Raw genomic sequence first — 20542 nt, forward strand, 5'->3', positions numbered from 1 at the left:
GTATAAGAAAAATGTTTTTTTATGAAGAACCAACAGCATTAGATCAGATACTACTAGGGACAGATAAAAAGCTAATAAAAATGCATAGATATCTATTTAGCATTAAAATGGAAGACGAACAAGTGAAAGAAACAATGATAGTGTGGGCTAAAAACTTTAAACTTTAAACGTAAGGCATCCAGAAAGTATCCATGATATCAATCACTTCCGAGACATTTTCTCTCCAATTGATTTATTTAGAAACATACTATAGAGTTAGATAAATGGCAAAAACTGTGGGACAGAAATTATAAATTAACGTCAACTGCCTATAAGGAAAATCTCTGTAAAAATATTTTATAGGTGGCATTTACCACCAGCAAAAATGGCAAAGATGTTTGAAAACATGTCTTCCTAATGTTGGATACGTACAGGGGTGGGATTCAAATTTCTTAACAACCGGTTCTGTGGGTGTGGCTTAATTTGTGGGTGTTGCTTTGTGGTCATGTGACTGGGTGGGGGTGGCTTGCTGGCTGGCATGGCTTGGTGGTCACATGACTGGCTGGGCGTGACCAACTCAATGTCACTCATGTCAAGGGGTGCCTTGCCTAGCCCGTCCCTTCCCAACCATTACTTGTCACACCCAGCCTAAACGTATCTACAGTTCTATAAAAATGTTGTTCACCTTTTTTCGACTTTATTATCTACATACTATAAATGTACTTTCATGAACCGCTGAAAGGAGGAAATGGCTCACATGCTTTGCCCAAGAGTGTGATAGGCAACTGGCTTTTAAGGGGCTGCCACAAAAAAAAAGGGGGGGGCAATGTATTTTCCAAAGAAGAGAAGGCAAAACAAGAAGCAATAGATGGAAATTGAACAACGAGAGAAACAACCTAAAACTAAGGAGAAATTTTCTGACAGTGAGAACAATTAACCAATGCAACTGCTTATCTCCAGAAGTTCTGGGTACTCCAACACGGGAGATTTTAAAGAAAAGACTGGACAGCCATTTCTCTGAAATGGTATAGGGTTCCCCCCCAAGGTCCCTTCTAAGTGTTATTCTGTTATTCTGACACCTTTCCCAGGCCCTCCACTCAGATAAAAAATGTGGCTGTGATAGTTGATCAGAGCTCCGCTATTTTTTGATGTGCAACAGCTTTAGCGTTTAGGATCAGAGCTAAGTTAGTGGCTTTTATATTAATACGTAATTCTTGAAAGGGCTCTCCTATAGGGAGGTCCCCAACCATTCTGGCACCAGGGACTGGTTTCATGGAAGACAATTTTACCATGGACCTGTGTGTGTGTGTGTGTGTGTGTGTGTGTGTGTGATGGGGCGGGGGAGAACAGTATAGAGTTTGGGAAAGAAGCACAAACAGAAGTGGTAAATTAAATAGCGGGTGGACCATGCATGGAGTAAAGTAAGTGTGGGATTGTTTCTTAAAGCCTGCCATCAGAGGATTCAGAATAAAGACACAAGGAAGACTTCACTATAGAAAGGGCTTTCTTTTGCTTCAGCAGAAAATCAGAATAAAGAACTGGAAAGGACTTCACAGGAATAGGCTTTTGTATTCTGCTCTGGAAGAACATGAGATGACACAGAGAAATTTTTTCACTGGAAGAGGCTCTCTGTTTTTGCTCCAGAGGAAACCCCCAATCAAAGTTCGGGGAAGCAGAAAGAGTGTGAACGACCACCACTTGCACTTTTCAATGGTTCAGCACAGCGATTCTCTTCCAGATAAGACCTGCGACTTTCTGCTTCTAAGAAAGTGGGAAGGAAGGTGGGGGAGAAGAGACAAATTCTAACTCATCCTTCCAGCAAAACAAATGAAGATCCAGCATGTTGAGGAAGTGCTGACAAAACAATTCAAAAGAGAGAAGGAGGGGGAGGGGGAGAGGCAGAGGGAGGGAGGAGGGAGGGAGGGAGAGAGAGAGAGGGAGAGGGAGGGAGAGAGAGAGAGAGCAAACCAACTTGGCCAGGAGTCTTGATGCAAATGAGAGAGGGATTCCCTTGGAGACCCAGCACTTAAGGTGACATTCCCACACACGCACACATACCTTGGAGGGGTCCCCCTCCAACAAGGCTTTGGGAAAGCACTTGGTTGTGAGTTGGGCTGCTGCGTGTTTGTCTTGCAAACTTGGAGAGGTGCGTGTTTGTCTTGCAAACTTGGAGAGGTGCGGGAAGGGAATGCAAGCCCAGTTGCAGTGCTGGGAGAAGGAGAGGAGGAAAGTGGGGGAGAAGCAGAGGAAGGAAGGAAGGAAGAGGTAGCAGGAGAAACGGGAAGCAGGATCAGGAAGAGGAGGAGGCAAAAGCAGGCATAGCGGAAGGAACAGGAGGAAGGAAGGACCTGGAACTCAGGTGTTGCAAGCCAACTGCAAGCCCAGCTGCCGGAGAACCATTGCACTTTGCATGTGCCGGCCTTGCTGTTTGAGGGCAGGAACAAACTGAAGGGAAGCCCTTACATGCTGGCTGGTGGGAGGGAGAGCAGGCAGCTAATCAACTAATTTAGCAACTGGTAATCACCAGCTGGGTGGGCATGGCTAGGGGTATGGGACAGGCAGCACTCCTCCTGCACCTCCCTTGAAAGCAAAAATAGGCTGTCTTTAGCATAGCAAGCCTCCCTGGAGCCTCAGGAGACACAAAACGGGCCATGGGGTTTGTGTGTGTGTGCAGCGCACACCCCCCCTTGCAGCCCGTTTTTGGCCTTGTATGCCTCTCTCTGCACTTACATGGGAACCAGAACCAGGTGCATGGGGACGCCTGGGAGGTGCAAGGCGGGGTGGGTGGGGCCAGCTGGTCTTCGGAACTACCGGTTCATCGAACCAGATGTACAATTAACATCCGGTTTGCCCGAACCAGCCCGAACTGGTAGAATCCCACCCCTGGATATGTAATCAGATACCGGGTTCATACTATCATTACGTGGTGGCAAAAGGCAAAAAAAAAAAAATGGACAAAAATACATACATGGTTAGAAAAAAATGGTGAAGCAACATACTGATTTAAAACCAGAAATATTTTTGTTGGGTATTTTAGCAGAACAGTATAATAAAGGGAATACATATTTAATTTTACATGTGTTAACAGCAGCGAGAATTATTTTTGCACAACAGTGGAAAAAGGAAGAGATCCCTACAGATGAAAGTTAATGAAAAATATTAGAATGCGCAGAGATGGATAGACTCAAAATAAAGGAGAAGGAAGAAACAGAATACTTTTTAACATGGGACTTGTTAGTTAACAGAAACAGAAGTTAGAAATTTAAAAGTTTAAGAGAATGATTAACTATATAATGAAGGTTTACAAGTATGGATAAGCTAATATTACTATTACTATGTGATTATTATCAATGATATGTATATTATTACTGTTATTATTTTTCAAAACTAACCGTACTCAGACAAAATGCTGTCCATTTAGATATTGGGTTTTTATGTTTACTGAAGAAAAATGTATAAATAAAATATATAAAAAGGAAAAGAAAATATTGTATACTTATTTTAGAACAAGCTTACCATTTGTCGAACAGCATTCACAAGGTTTAGTAACTCTTGAGGGGTTTTAGTAAAGCCTACATCTGTTGCAGTTGGTGGGAAATTAATCTTCTTTAAACTATTTTCTTTCACAGGAGGAAAAGAAAAAGAAAAGCTAGGAAGCAAGTTTCCCTGATAACTATTAGGTATGTTTCTTCTGACCAAAGGATGACAAGTATTAGAGCTTCCCAAAGAAGGGCTGGAGAATGAAGAGACCAATTCCTGATTAGGCTGATCAGAATTTTTCATTGTATAAAAATCAGGATATCCTTGGTAGTTTGCCTCATCCTCCATAGCTCTCCAATTATGATATTTCTATATATAATCTGAACAACTCATCGTTTTCAGTAATTTGATTTGATGTTGCTCGTATGATTTTTGAGCCTCCTGTATATTCTTCATTATGCTACTCTAAGGCAGTTATTGCTCACTTTAACTACGATATTAAGCAAAAGATCCTGAAATTTGCTGCTTCCTTAATATCAAAAGAAGAAACAGACCAAAAAAATTATTAAATTTGAATTTGTGCAGATTACGCCCCTGCTGTTGTTTGAGCAAAAACATTAGAACATGGATAGAATCTGCAAAGATATTATTACATTATTGGCATATCCAATCTCTTTGCTTCAGCTGACATCATAAACAACACAATGTCTCTATGTAATTATGAGGTCACTAAAATTCTTTTAAGTCTATTTTCTTTTTGGTCTCAAACTTTTTTTCCTGATTATAAGTAAAATGCATAAAAGATCTGTATTTTCAAGTTAAAAATGTTTAATTTTAATTCTAACCTTTCTAAAAGGAAAAAAAGAATTAAAATGAAGTGCCTACTTAATTTTCAGCTGCTGGATATCTGAAAGAAATGTGGTTAAATAGCAGATCAAAATGTTTATATAATGGGTGAGTAGTAATTTGTAGCAGACTCAGAAGTATGCAGTGCAGTTCTGTTATTTTTCCACATAATAGACAATTTCTAAATATTCTAGTTCCTTCCAAAAAACCCTTGAAAAAGCAACAAATCGGGACTTCCGGTTTGTCGGTCATGAGCGGCAGGATTTGCGAGCTGCGCGATCCCCGCCGCGCTAGTCGTTTTTGGGGCTCCGACCCAGCCGGGTACGGAGCTAGGCTCCCTGCAGGGGCAGCTGAAGGTAGGGGATCCGGAGAAGGGTTTGGGGTGCTGCAGACCCCTCCTGGCCGGCAGAACCCCTTTCCCAGGACGGTGCAGCGGCGGTCCGTAATGGCCGCCACAAAGAAGCTGGCAGCCGGGTAAGAATGCGCAGGAGGAAGTGGAGAAAGTGATTGAGAGGAGAAAGTTTTTCTTGGCTCCTAGGACTCTAAGACATATTTAATAAAATTCCTGAAAAGTATGACTTTCTGAATAATACCTGCCAGAAGAGGAAAAAGCGGCTGCTGGAAGGTGCTGAAAGGATAGCTTTCCCTCTTTTCCTACGGAATAAATAACTGGATATTAAGAAACCTATTTTTAGGTGGAAATTGGATTTAAGCGATGAGTGGGAAGAGAGAGGATTAAAAAGAAAATATTTGTATGCTAAGATTTGTTGGAGCAGATGCCTTAAGGATTTGAAGATTAGAATATATTGTAACAAGACTTTAAACAGATTTGGACTTTCTTTCTCTTTGATTGATATCACCCCAGAAGGAGAAAGTGAGAACTCTGCCTTGGTTTGGACTGATTGATAACTTTGGGACTGTTTTATCTTTTTTATTTTCTTTTGAATATTCTGGTTGTTGTAAGAAGAAAGAAGGAGAAAAGAAAAGAAAAGATTTATAATGGCTCTTTCTGTTGAGGAACTGAGAAATGGTGGAAGAAGCTTTTCTTTTCTTAGAAATGGCGCTTACTAATTATCAACAAAAATTACAACAGATGAAGACAGCAGAGGAACAAGAAAGAAAGGAAGGAGCCATCTTTAATGAATCTCAGAATTTGATCCAGAAAAAGGAAGAGAGAAAGAAAAGAAAAGAAGAGAAAAGAAGAAAACTAAAGGATTTAAGGACTTAAGATCTAAAAAACATTTAAGAAAGGGAAAAATAAAGTGCAAAACCAATATGATGAGTGTAAACAAAGGGGAAAAGAAATACGACAGAGAAGGGAAGCCGGTAAGGCAGAGGCTAGAAGAAGGGGGGTAGAAAGGTTTGTTGGGAAAAGAAAGAAAGGGAAAAGGTGGAGAAAAGCTACAACGTTTTGAAATTGAATGGAAAAAGGAATTTTTATGGATAATGGATAAAGTATAATTTTTTTTAAAAAAGATTTTGCAAGGTACATAAGATGAGATGGTAGTATTGCAATGGTTTAAGAGTTGATAAGAGATTAAAATGTTAAAATGTTTAAAATGATTGGTATTAAAACTTAATAATAGGAGAGGTTTAGAATATTGTTTTAATTAAAGAGTTTAATAAAATTATGGTATTGATGTTATTATAAAATTTTTATTATAGTATTTCTTTTTAATATTTGGATTTATTCTCTAATTATGCATTTAATTGTGTTGGATGTATTAGTTAGATAGAATGTACCAAGCAAAATCTGATTGGGTATTAGATATTATTTTAAAGATTAATTTGATTAACTTAGGGGGAGATAGAAAGGCATCATACTCTGATTAATGATTTCAGGAGAAACTGATTTTCTTTTTTTTTCATAAGGGATGATAAAAATGGACAAAAGATACAAATATAATGATTTAAACTAAGATGATTAATTAAGGTAGAATTAAGAAGTGTGAAATATGTGGAGAAGTTAATATAGAAGGCTTAGAATGGTAAATAAAATAAGTAATGATATGTAAGATGAGCATGAATATAATTGAAGTCCATGAAGAGAGAGACACCTGGGTCCAAGTTACTTTCCAAAAAGATATTTTTTTATGTTCTGTGTGTTGTGTGTATATGTCTTTTTGGGGGAGAATTGGTAAAAACTTGTAGAAATATAGAATGAGAATAATGGTAACTAAGTCAGAAAGAAACAGATGAAATAATAATAATGATATTGAATAAGAGTAAAGAGAAGTAAAGAGAAATTGAATAAGAGGTTTTGGTATATTATATGGAAATGGTTTAAAACAGAATCATAATTTATCTGACTTGTTAAATTTATAAGGGAAAAAGGTTTAAACATGTAATGAATAATGATAATTTGTGTGTTTTAAAAATTAATAAAACTTGTTTTAAAAAAAAAAAAGAAAAAGCAACAAATCAAAACACTAGGATCTTTCCTTAGCAAAGCAAGTATAACAAGTAGTTCCTTGCATTTATACCTTCCATAATCCCACTGTGGCTTAATTTTTCCCACTTTTAGCTTTTTTTTAGCTTTTTACTATGATTGTTTCTCTTAAATAAAATTTGTAATTTTGGTGAACTACACTGTAAGGGAATACTTGTCATTCTCAACAGTATTATATTTTTGCTGTGTCCTAAGCAAACCACAAAAGCCTCTTATCTTATCATGGTTATGTCAGCTAGTGTAAGTTCCTAACTAGATCATATTGGATTCATCTATCTGCCAGAATAAGAGTTTCATTGAGAATATGGTATTATTACAGAATGGATATCATAGAATAACTGGGATAAAAAGAGAAGTATTTTCTTTACTATTCATATTCCTTGGCTTATTAAATCTCTGCATTAGTTGTCTCAATGTGATAAGAAAACTTTCAACGAAAGGTTCACTTTCGTTCTTGGAACATTTTGCCATATCCCTGATGTATTCATTCATCCAAGATGTTCAATTGTAGGCTTTTACTTATTCTATTCTAGGTCTTACTGACAAATTTAACTAAGAATTATTAAGGACCTTAATGTTGAGACTGTGGACCTTCTAACTAAAATACGCAACTTATCTCGATACTAAGCCTTTGCTCCTTGAAAACTGGAATGTGGCCAACATAACTCCATTTTTTAAGAATGACTCATGAGGTGATTCAGGAAATTATAGGCCTATCATCTTAAAATCTGTTTTGTTAGTGGAAGCTACTATTAAAGATAAAATTAGCAAGCACTGTTGACACAGGCCTTGCTCAAAGATCACCAACATAGCTTCATTAAGGAAAGGTTTTATCTCCTAAAGTTTTTTAAAAAAGATTTTAATAAACATATGGATAAAGCTGAGAAAGCAACATTATCTAGATTTTTTTTTAAAGCCTTTGATAAAATCTGTCATCTTCTCCATAAGTTTTACAGGCATGGAATATAAAGGACAATCCTTTTTTGGATAAACAACTGGATAAAGAATAGGAAATAATGAATAGGAGTAAATGGGCATTTCTTACAATGGATGGATAATTAACAGCACTTCCCAGGTTCTATCATAGGGCTGGTGCTTTTTAACATCCTTATAAATAATCCGGAAATGGATGTGATTAGTGGAACAGCAAAATTTGATGATTACATTAAATTGTTTAGAATAGTAAAAAAAATAATGGGTTGCAAAAAGCTCCAAACAGTTATCTGCACATTAGGAAGCTGGGACTGAATGTCCAAATGGCAGTTATCATTCAAATGAGCAATTGTAAAGTAATGCTTATTGGCGCTAAAATGGGACCACAGCTAGCAGTGACTAATCAGGAAAAGATCCTGAAGTAATCATAAACAATTCATTATAATTGTTGACACAGAGTATATTTGTAAAAAATGCCTACACCATGCTATGGATAACAAGAAATGATACTGAAATATCTTAGGTAAATCAATTGTGCACGCATGCAGACAAAGGAAAAGCTAATTTCCAGTTCCAAAAATACTAGAAACAGAGATTATCCAATGAAATTGAATCCTGAAAAGATCAGGACAAATAACAGAAAATACTATTTTTACACAACATAGCATTAAACTTAGCAATTTACAGCCATAGGGTGTTGGCTACCAGACTGACTTGCTGGCAAAAACAGGCTGGACCAATTAATGGAAGTCATGGTGATCAATGGTTATTAGCCTTGACAGCAGTCTAACTGCTTCTGAAAGTCAACGGGTGGGAGACTAGTGGGCTTCCTTGTGCAACTGGTTGGCCATTGTGAAAGCAGATTGGTGGGCCAGGGGTCTGATCCACTGCTAATCTTTATGTTCTTAAGAGAAAAAGAAAGATATAGATAAAAAGCAGTCAACTAGCATTAATAATTTATAGCAAAAATCAACATGGGACAAAAACTCTGAGAGCTGTCACGTAATACAGAGATTAATAGGAAAATGTCTTTCAAAATAAAAAGGCAGCTCGTCACAGAAGATAGGAAGCTCCTGCTACCTGCAATTAAAAAAAACTTATCCTAAATTGTGTTTTTATATGTTTTTTTCCCATTTAATTGATTTTTCTAAAATTTCAACAATAATATTTATTCAAGTATGGAATACTAAAATAAAGGGGACCTTTTAAAGCAATGTAGTCATAAACATGACATTACGTGACCGTGCCTCTTAGTGACAGAACTTCCAACAATCCTGGCTGCTGCTGTTAAGCGAGGATTCAAAGGTCATTAAGCAAGGATTTCTTGCTAGCTTCCCCAATGACTCTGCTTGGAAGAAGCCCATAGGAAATGCTGAATATTGTGGTTACATGACTGCAGGTTGCTGTAAGTTATATCATACTTTTGAAACATGTGACGATGAATTTTTTATCACTGTAGAGATGCTGCAACAACTGGAACTCTGAGGACTGGTCATAACCACCAGTCGTTCATGCTACTGCAAATTCAAATGGTCACTAAACAAGAGGTCATTAAATGACCCACCTGTATAAGTCAATTATGTTAGAATAAAAGAAAAAAATGCAACACTTATTACAAAATATATTTTGTCAATCGATGAGTCCCAAGCTCTATCTCAAACGTAAACTACTTTAGGCAGGCATGATATTCCCCTCTGAAAAAAAAATCGGGGCCGGCCAAAAGAGACCCCCCCACTGCGCGCCAAGAAATCGCTGCCCAGCTCCCTTTTCCTGCCGCTCAGCGGGCTCCGCTCGCACCGCCCGGGCTCCGCTCAGGTATCCGGCTGGGGCTGTCAGGAGTTGCACCGCCCGGCGCGGCTCGCGCGGCTCCAGTCCCGCGTTGCCTCGGGAAGGGAAAGGCAAAACCAGGAGCCGCTGCTGCCGTTGCAAAGCGCCGCTGTGGCTCTTCCTTTTTGCCCTTCCCTTCCTGAGGCAACGCAGGACTGGAGCCACGCAGAGCTGCGCCAGCAGTAGCAACTCCTGACTCGGGGCCTCCGAGGGGAGGAGAAGGAGGAGAAGAAGGGGGGGAAAGGGGGGGCGATTCCCCAAAAAATCGGAATTCCGATTTTAATCGGAAGAATATCGTGTCTGTTTAGGACACTCACAAAATTCCATCCTGTCTTCATACCACCCACCCCTTTTCCCCCCTCCCTTTCTATTAACAGGGTAGTAAGTGCCGCTAACTAAGAGAGGAAGTTAGGTTTTCTTAGGGCATTGCCACTTTATATTCATTTGCTGACATTTATACTGCTTGTTTTTTTGCTGATGGGTAAAGGGTTTACCAGATAAGCACTGTTCTTCTATAATGGATAGCCCTGACCTTTTTGGGAAGCATGCTGTTAAAGAAGTTTTAAAAAGTGTATTAATATTTATTTAAAATGTTGGTTATTGGAAAACATGAACATGTTTATTTTCATAATTCAAAAAAAAAATATTGATTCAACCATACCTGTTTCAGATGGTTTGTTAGTGTTTTTAACTCCATTTCTTTGCTTCTCAACATCAATTCAAGCTGTTGTTTTTCTTCCATCTGCGTACAGTACTGCTCATCTTTCTTCCTTAACTGTTCTTGATTTTTCTCATGTAGTATATCAGCTCCCATTCTTTTTTCTTCCTCTTGTTTCAGACAAAATCTGGAATACATGAGTAAATGTTTAAAATAGATTTGTGCAATAGATACATGAAAAGCAAGGAAATGTATGTGTACAGTGGAACTAAGCTTTGCTTACTTGCTCTGGTTCCAGTATTTACACTGAATTAGCAAGTTAACAAGTGTGTGTGTGTGTTTGTGTGCGTGTGTGTAGATAGATAGAGGGGAAAACTGAAGTTTTAGAAATTGAAATCAACAGTTACATTGAAGACTTTTAGTAATCTTCGTACAAAAGTCTTAACAACTAGCTATGTTTAGTATAGCACCCAATTTACCTCTAAGATTTTTTGGATATAGATATCTTGATCTGCTTGTTAATCATGCACTGTTAGGTTTTCCTGAAAAAGGAAGAATGCGCAGATATTCTGGGCTTATTTGCAAGAGCTTTTTTCTCAGACTATAGGAAGTCTAATATGCTAGTCATACATATAAAACACACAACACTCGAAAAAATTTGATAGTCCAATTATGACAAAATAGTTTCAATCTAGTGAATCAAATATTTTATTCAAATAATATCAAATAATTTGTCATTTAATTTCCAATTGATACGTTTCTCATTAAAAAATTTGAATCTTCTTTTTATTTCAGACAATATTGCATGGTTTAACAACCAAATAGACATTAAGAGTTGCCTTGTGGTGAGATGGGCAGCAGACAAGTTTAATAGATAATAATAAACAATAAATAATTTATTCAATTTACTATTGTTTCTTTAAATAAAAAAAAACACTGTTGGAGACATTATACCAAAATCAATTATTTATTTAAAAGTTCTTACTTCAGATTGGTGATTTCACTTTCATATTGTACTTTTTGATGATCCAATATAGATTTCATATCTTTCAAGTCTTCCAGATTTTTTTGCCATTCATTTCTCTGATTTTCAATTTTTTTTACTTTTTCAAGCAATTGAGTATAACGCCCCTTCTCATGTTCAATTAGTCGTTCATATCCATGAAATATATTCTGAACTTTCAAGAGATTTACAGAATCTGCTTTGGAAAAAAAAAAGTATGTGTTAACATTACTTATTCAATGTGATATTTGATTAAAAAGAAGAATGACACACACCATCTTCCACAAAAATACTCAAATGTTTTCCTTAATGGCAGCTAAGAAATAATCAATGGCTCAGTCATAAAGAAAGAAGCGGAATCCAATTGGTTTTTAAAAATACATGGGCAAGTTTACTTAGCTTTAGGATAAACTTACTAAAAATAAACTTACTAAAAGGGATTATGATCTCTGTGGGGGAATCATGAGCAAATTTTGAGATGGACTGTCAAATTTTGGGGGTGGAAAGGATGTGACACGAAGAACAAAAAGTTTGAAGAGCTCCAACTCCTGCGGAAAGCAAGAAGGAAATAACTAATGGCTGGAAATGATCAGGCATTGATAATAGGGTCCCTCATAGCCAGAAAAAAGCAAGCAAACCACCAACTTTATCACCCTTTATAGACCATAGTAGAAACATTACACTTGCTTGGTCACTTCTGCTGACACAATGACAGTGGAAGTGTAATATAGACCATTGTCAGAAATCATCACATACTCATTCTACAATGCATGAAATATTGTAAGCAGCCCCCTCATGTTGTCTTCTTCCATCTCTACTACTCTCCCGGTCTTTCTGTCTCTAAAGAGTCAAACTGCAGGATTCTTCAGTTATTCGGGAGGATCCCAAGGTTGACAAAGCCACCTTTTTACAATAGCAAAGGGTATCCAAATCCTGTTTCAGGAATTCCTTGCAGCTCAAGAGCACAGGATGAAAAGAAGCTCCATATTCCAACTTCCAGAGTTGTATATCTTCCTTGGACCACTTTCCCTCTTGTGTAACTATTTGAATGTGTAAGTATTTGTAATCAATAAAGTATAACTGAGGAAACATTGTGGCTTCACTTTTTAAAAATATTTTTTGCATTACAATTTAATTTTAAAAAAAGACACACAAATATCTATTCATATTAATATTTTTTTTAAATTCAAGCAGAGTATATTAGCTTTGTTCTTTAAGTTAAATTACTTATATTACATCGCAGTAATGTAATTACTGTAATTATATCACAATATAGTCCTTATATTTATCTGTAAAGAAAAAACTACGGAAGGAAAAAGCCAGTAGCACCAAAAGACTTTCTCCAACACTCATTAGCTTACTTTAGCAAGCTGGCAAATGGGGGCAAGTTGGCAACTGGATCACTTAATTTGTGACCTTGTCAGATAATATAACAACGTTCTTCCAGGTGAAGGGCTAGTAGTGATGCACAGAGAACTGGCACTGCCAGAACACCTATCACAACTCTACTTCCTCCATTTCAAAGGGATTCTTTTTTCAAATCTACTATTGACAGTGCTGTATCTTTCCGCCAGCAGGTCTGAGATTAGGGGAAAGGAAAATATTTCTTGGCAATATTACACAGAAAAAGTTTCGGTAAAACCTCTTTTATCCGCCACAAACTGGAGAAAAGGCAAGATACACAAAATTTTATTTGTGCCATTTTACAAAATTGCGATCTTAATATCAATTGCTTTGCTTCAGACAAAACCAAACTTCTTTTGGACCGTGTAATGTTGAGGCAATCTGGCATTTTGTGGAAGTATATCTTGTCAGAGAATTCCAGAATGATTGTTCTCATATTAATGCCTTCTGCACATCCCACTGATTAGGGCAGCAGCTCTAATTATATTTTTAACATGCATTTAAAAATAACCAGTTGTCTAATGTTTTGCTTTAGTGTCTGCTATATTAATTGCCATTGGGCATTAGTTTCCAAATTACGACATAATCCCAGTTTTAATAAGTCAAATTATCAATTAATTTGTGAAAAATGTTCTTAAAGTATAGCTACATTATATTTTCTGAGCATATGTGAACATATACCTCTAAAGGCTGACTGTATTCTGTTTGAAAACATCATTCTTCAGCTCACACTAAATCAAAGCCTGCTCAACTCATGTCCTAAATCAGAATTATTCATGACCTTCTCTTATTAACTAATGTGCACACATTGTGGTAACTTTTAAAAGCTTTTACAGAATACACTGGCATGAAAAGATTAATGATTCTATTTTAGAGAAGTATGTATGGGAATTGTAAATTAAACTACCAAATATCAGATAGATATTTAATAAGGCATGTGTTCTTAGCATTTTAATACTTTATTATTCGATGATTTTAGATACTACAGATAAGTTCCTGCTTTTGTTTTTGATTAATCTGCTAAAATTGATGAAGATAAATTCAAGAGTTTTCTAATTACAGTTCTTCAAATCTTTTAAAAAGGGGAATTCCTATTAACATAATTAGATGGTAATCGATGGTATTACATCCCTTCAAGGAACTACAATACCTACTACTATTTTCAATATCCTCTTAGATATGGAGATTCTCAGTAATCCAGGTCATGGTTGCCCCAAAGGTGCTTTTTCAAGAGGCAACTGGACTTTCTTATTTTTTCTTTGATAGTTGAAAACTATTTCTTTTTGCTACTGAAAATGATGACTGACTGCAACTGTAGTCTAAATGAACATTTAAATTCCAAAATGGGCTCTACAACACTTATTATTTTCAAACAGTACAGCCAATAGTCATACTGGCTAAGAATGCTGAGATTTTTATTTTATTGGTTGACTCTTTTTCATTATATATCTGAAAGATGAGACAAAAACCTTGATTTAAAAAAGCAGTTATCAAAGAAACACTATCTATTCATAAGAAAACATTTATGCTTGACAACTACAAATGTGCTCACCTTTACAGTCTAAACTAAGTTCTTCTATCAGCACTATAGCTTCCTTGTAAATGGAAGAAAGTGACTCAATATCCTCTGTAGTTGAATCTGAAGATGGAGTTAAGTCATCCAGATCATTAGTAATACTCAATGTTCTATAAAGCTATAAATGAAACAAGTAGAATTAAACATAATTATATTCTAAATCAAAACGTCCTTCATTTCTCTTTTATTAACTGTTAATTCTACTAACAAAATTTTACAAATGGAAATTGACTTAATTAGATGCTACATCAAATCATGATTTTCAGATAGCTCACAAAGTAGTAGTTGCAATAAATCCACTTAATATGAAGAGTTATGACGACCTCTGTATCACAATCAGGAGACATGAACCCACCAATATCTCATTCTGCATAAAGGATTATACTTTTAATTGTAAATTATTATTTAAATCAGGGGTGTCCAACCTTGGCAACTTTAAGACTTGTGGACTTCAACTCCCAGAATTCCTCAGCCAGCTTTGCTGGCTGAGGAATTCTGGGAGTTGAAGTCCACAAGTCTTAAAGTTGCCAAGGTTGGACACCCCTGATTTAAATCATATATACAGAAGTATACAAAGCTATTAATATATATTGTTTTCTGTGGAAGCTTCCATATTTGAGCTATGTTCTTATGCATTTTAAATTGTGTTTGACTATTCTGCCTTGATAGTGAAGTGGTATCATGTGGTACAGTTACCATGTCAATGGGTGCTGTTCCCAGGTACAGCTTTCTAATCAGCAATTTTCAGACAGATAGTTCTTGACATAGAACCATTCATTTAGTGACCATTCGAAGTTATTGACAACACTGAAAAAATGGGAATTACACTTACATCTACTGCAGTATCCTCATCATCATGGGATCAGAGTTGGCAACCAGCATGTATTTATGAGTAGCAGTGTCTGGGGTCATGTGATCACAATTTGAGACCTTCCCAGAGGACTTACAACAGTCAATGGTTGGTTGTCAGCTGGTTCGTTTAACTACTGTATGACTGCATCCCTTAATGATGTAAGTTCTGATCCCAACTATGGTTGACCATCAAAGTTTGATAGGTACATCTCTGTTTTTTCAAGTGGTGTCAGTTGCAGAGCTTCCCCAAGGCACCAATTTCTGCTAAAGCCTCACTGATCTATAATTCTTTATTTCTACATAATTATTACCAAAATATGTTCTCTAATTCCATAACTTGCTCCCTAGTTCAAACTTTTAATTTTAAATCTGTGAGCAGCAACATGTAGGGAAATAAACAATTGTTTCTGTTTTTTCAAAATCTTTCATTTCCTCTCAAAACTTTATGCTTCTTCATTCTTCATTAACTGCTTACATTCAATGATATATAAACACCATAAGATTGCATACAATGCTCAAAAGAACTGTCCAAGGCTCAGGACTATAACAAAAAAAATATATGCTAGTTTCAATCCTGGCCCGCAGCTAGCAAACTGGAGCATTTTGAAATCACTAAAATTAATAGATTTGATTTCTGATGATACCTAAATTTAAATCAGGAGACATATGAATGTTGCATGTTTTGGGGGTACCTATCTTTATCAAAAGACAAAGTGATGGAGACAATATCACTCTGATTGCCCAAAGACAGAAGTCACTTTTTTTTAAATAATTGAAGAATATTTTAAATCAATTCTACTATTAATTCTATTGCACTTTGGTTTTGTGAATCAGACTGACAATCTGTTACAAATATTTACCAATAAAAAATAGGAATGAGGCAGAGATTGTGGTAGATAGTTTAGAGGGATAAAGTTGGCTTATTTAAAAGAAACTAGTGAGAATTTATTCCGTAATTCTATTTTTAGATTTTTTTTTTAGTGTTGTGACAGTGGCGGTACAACAAACCTTAGCTTACTGATCTTCATTTTGTAATTAATCAAACTATACAGTCCATAGTTTTGGGAAGTAGTTTATGAGCATATTGAGAACTCACGATTTATCTATCTTACCAAAGCATTGCTAAAAATCTTAGTATGTAAAGTCAAATCCAAAGTGGCCTATTGCTTTTCACTTAAAGCTTTACAAATATGACTTAAAATAAATTGATGGCAACATTTTGCAAGCTTGTTTTATCCTACCTTATTTTTTCTATTCACAGATTTGGCTGGATATCTGAAAATAAGTAAAAAAAAAACTATATTAAGATTTTAATTATTTTTAGCCTGAAATTCTGAAAATTTAGAATTGCTAATCCTAGACCACCTATTCTGAATCTAATGAGCTTAATGGTGCAGCAGAAGTGCAGCCTAAATATCTATGAATCTCAATGGATCTTCACACTATATCGAGCGAACTTCCAGCATGATTCCTTTAAGAAATAAATTGGTCAGTTTTCTCTTTTTGAAATTCTTTGCATCTTATGTACGATGTAGGCTTCTGTTAGGATCATAAAGTTGATATGCAAGTTTGGGAGCATAGTTACTGTTCAGGGGCACATAAGAATGCACCTCAACAGTGCATTCTCATGCAATTTTAATAAGTTTTGGCTAGGAGTATCACTGGTCTAAAGCCAAATAAGACTGAATTTTACATTAATTCTAAGAAAAGACCCCCATACCTTTCTTCAAGTGATGCTTCACTCAAACTGCTCTCATCTTGTGGCTCATGTAGATTATTACAAAACTGTTGACTGACCTTCTGTTTAGAAGTCCGTCTTTTATTTTCACTTTTTCTTGTAGTTTTTAAACTGCAGGATTTTTTTAAAATAAAATAATAATAATTGAACACCACTTTAAAGATAATTTTATTTGTGAAAAAAGTTAAAATATAAAAATAAAACAAAGACATATCACTAAGAATCAATTAATGGCAAAAATGTATAATCTCTGACAGCATACTGGATTTAGGAATTCAAAGTTATATGAATAAAGTGTTAATTGTTATCAATGTAATGATATATAGCTGTGTGCATCTGGGGAAAATTTGAAATGAAGCCCCAAAGCTTCTATCATAATGTTTCTCAGTGAATCGAAGGAATTTTGGTCCTTACTTGTGCTTAAACTGAAATGTTTCTGTATCAGTACATGAATACCATATTTAAAATCAAGTAAGAGTCCTGAAGGTCAAATAATAATTATTTTATTAATAGATTTTTATCCCATTTATATACATTTTAAACTCAAGATAGCAAACATACGTAATATACCTGTATCCTAATTTCCCCACAACAGTAACCCTGTGAAGTGGATTAGGCTGAGAAAGGATGACTGATTTTAGCTATTCTGATAGCAGAGAGGCAGGATAGGTTTATTACATTTGCTCCCACTAGCAGTTTATCAGCGAAGTATTTTCAGTCAGACAAAAGATAATTATTTTGATGCACTATGATTTCTATTTTTGTTATTTTAGTTGTTTATATTTATTTTAAAAATATAAAATATTGCACTTGATTGATCCTGGCTGACCTCAAAAGCTAAGGAGAATAGACCCTAGTTAATGCTTGGATGGGAAAATGCTAGGAATCCAAGCGCTGCTAGCTATGTCAAGTTAAACAAAAATCCTATAAAGTATCAATGATGAACAGTACAAAGAAAATTGTGCGGAAACAGTGACAGGAATCAAACCTATCCTGAGGTTGTCTTCACCTTTATTTTAATTATTACTTAAAATTTGAAGAAAGACTATAACTTAATGATGGATGAAAAAGACTGGAAGCAAAAGATCTCGGTTTTAGTCATGACACTATGTCTTGTTTAGTCATGACTAAAGAAAAGGTTTGGGACAATATATTAAATAATCTTATTTCCTGTCTGTAGAACATTTAAGGCAACTTCTTATTTTTGCAATTCTTACCTGAAAAAACAATGATTTTAAACAATGATCATCCAGTTAAACTAATGCTTAGTGTTAAGATCTATGCTTTGGTTACATTTATAATATTATATGCCTTAAGTAAATTAAAAACAACACAATAAAGTTTAAAAGGAAGTTATTACATTGCAACACTGCATAAAAATTAGTCAAATCAGTTTATGTAATAGCATCAACTTAATGTTATTGCTATACTCACCCTGGACAAATCATTTCCTTTTTATCTTCTGGGAAAACACTTTTTATTGTAATATGCTGGATTTCACTTATTGAATGTTTTTGCTCTATCTTCTCATCATTATTCACAGCCAACATTTCAGTATTAGCAAATTTTTTTCCTTCAGATTCCAATTCCTTTTTTATTTTTTCCTCTTCAATCTAAAACAGTGATATATTGAAATATAGCTTTAAGAACCACAATAAAAATATCAGTAACATTTTTGCTTTATAACAGATTTTTGCTTAATATTTCAGAACAGCCCTAGAAAAGAATCACTCAACACTATGATTACAAATTAATAATTAGTATTGTCTAATCAGAAATAATGGAAAAATCATATATATTAGTGATAGGAAAAGTGCATTAGAAACACACATTTTTATTATAAACAGAACAGATATTGTTTTAAAAGGTGATCAACAACATCGTACTACAGAAACTAAATATAAGATAGAAATGTTTCACACAGAGCAAAAAAGTGTTAAGCAAGCATGATAAGAAATGGAAAGATCAATTAAGAACCTGTTCAAAACCCAGTTTCACATCTTGGATCAAATTTATAATTAGTATAACAGTGGTGCAGTTCATTTGTTAATGAAGTAGCACCTATGTAAACTGAGCTTTTTGAGTCTTTGTTATGATAGTTGTATCATACTTCAATTTCCGAATGTTCTTAAAATAAAAAGGGTAATCATGAAAAAGGTGTAATTTCTTCCCATATTCACATTAGAATTACTATGTGAAGCCAACGCATAAATGCTTTTTTCATATAGTGCTGAAGAGCTGAAATGAACAGAATGGCTGAAATGCAAGAAAGATGGAAGAATGAAAAGCAGCAGGTACTTCTCTACCTCTTTTTGCAGTTGGTTCTTTTCTTTCTCCAAAGCGAGGAAAGCCGAATGCAGTATTCCTACCTGATTTTTAAATCTTGCAACATCACCTTCTAATTCTTCATCCAGATCTTTTTTGGATATTTGAGGACATACTTGTTTATGATTTTTCATTTTATTTCCAATGTCAGTATCAGTACCTTTGGAACTATTGATACTGTTATTAAAATGGTATTCAGTTTCTTCACTTGGATTTTTTGTAACACTAATATATTTATATAAGTTGTTGGGGGTAATTGGTTGATTAGCATCTATAGTTTTAAGAACTGTATCTTTGGTAATGTCTCCATGACTTTGCAATGAATATTCAAGGCATTTTTCTGCAGCTCTAGTTCCACCTACATTTGCTTTCAGTTGTATAATTGAATTGTTACTCCTTTCTTCACTGATGTTTACTTTTGTTCCATTTGCATTATTAGACAGTGGGTTCTTGTTCCAGTCATCAGTATTTAATTCTCTTTCTGCAACAACAGATCTTATATCTTTAATGTCATCCTTCCCTTGAATATCCACTTTTATGTTTTGTAGATGAAGCGATGTTTCTTTTATGCCTTCTACTGCACCACAGAAGCCATCTTGTGATGTTACTTTGCTTGGAATGCTACTCATTTTCTCATAAACTTTAATTTCACCAAACATCTGTTTTAGTTCTGCTGTAATACTCTTAAAATTTGCCTTGACTTCCTTTTTTTCATTTGCAACCCACATTTTTTCATATTTTTCTTCCCAGTGTATTGAATCAAAATGATTGCAGTCATTATGTGCTTCTTTGCTATGCATGAGTGCTTCAGTTACATTTTCATTATCAGCATACTCAATTTCAGTCTTGTCAGTCTGTTTTTCATGTGTTGATTTTTCTACAGAGCTGGATATGTTTAACAGGAATTTTTCCTTATGCAAGCAAGTATGGATAGAGAAAAATTAACAAAGAAAAACCAGTGTGTTAAATTGTGTTTCAAATGTCATAAAGGGTTTGATTTTGAGAGTATTTTAAGAGGAACAAGGAGTATTTTTCAATTATATATATATTTTTATTAAATACATAATTTAAATGTTTGGAGAATAATTTCATGGCAGTACAGTACAGGCAGTACAGTATAGCATAACTTAAAATAGCTTTCCTTTTTTGTCATAGCAAATTAATATCTTATCAATTCTCTCTAGTAGTGTCCCTCTAATTGAGCAGTTGGAAAAAAGCAGTCAGATTCTCCACTATCTATGAAGCTCATAATCTTAAAATAAATAGGCATTCTACATATCTGGCATCCTCTTCGGGATAGGAGTGTCCAATAATATGTAGCCTCTCCTCAACTCAGTCAATATCTTACTGATAGCACTCCAAAATTGAACACAATCCTGTGCAAAATGTCTAGAAGTGGTACCAATTGCTCGAACTTTATGAAAGTCATATTTTGCAACTGCTGAACATATTTCTCTTGGAAATGTTATTAA

General features: G+C 35.2%; 1 protein-coding gene across 22 annotated transcripts in view; it reads right to left on the reverse strand.

The window, feature by feature from the left end:
- Positions 1-20542, reverse strand: part of ANKRD26 (ankyrin repeat domain 26) — an 86369-nt gene that overhangs the window by 35029 nt on the left and 30798 nt on the right. For 8 of the 22 annotated variants that reach the window (XR_015750265.1, XM_087969345.1, XM_087969343.1 and 5 more), the window contains 7 exons: positions 19052-19981; positions 18180-18358; positions 16728-16856; positions 16249-16282; positions 14132-14273; positions 11158-11374; positions 10176-10359 (listed from right to left, as the gene is read on the reverse strand). Coding sequence is in view for 21 of the 22 variants with exons in the window: in XM_087969345.1 (XP_087825471.1) it covers positions 10176-10359; positions 11158-11374; positions 14132-14273; positions 16249-16282; positions 16728-16856; positions 18180-18358; positions 19052-19981 (1815 nt within the window). In the remaining variant the exon portion in view is untranslated. The remainder of the gene's footprint in view (positions 1-10175; positions 10360-11157; positions 11375-14131; positions 14274-16248; positions 16283-16727; positions 16857-18179; positions 18359-19051; positions 19982-20542) is intronic. The other 14 variants (XM_087969351.1, XM_087969346.1, XM_087969350.1 and 11 more) reach the window with 5 other exon arrangements.

The sequence above is a fragment of the Notechis scutatus genome, chromosome 6 (genome assembly GCF_049901735.1).
Source record: "Notechis scutatus isolate UNSWTSFEM ecotype Mainland chromosome 6, rNotScu1.2, whole genome shotgun sequence".
Classification (NCBI taxonomy): domain Eukaryota; kingdom Metazoa; phylum Chordata; class Lepidosauria; order Squamata; family Elapidae; genus Notechis; species Notechis scutatus.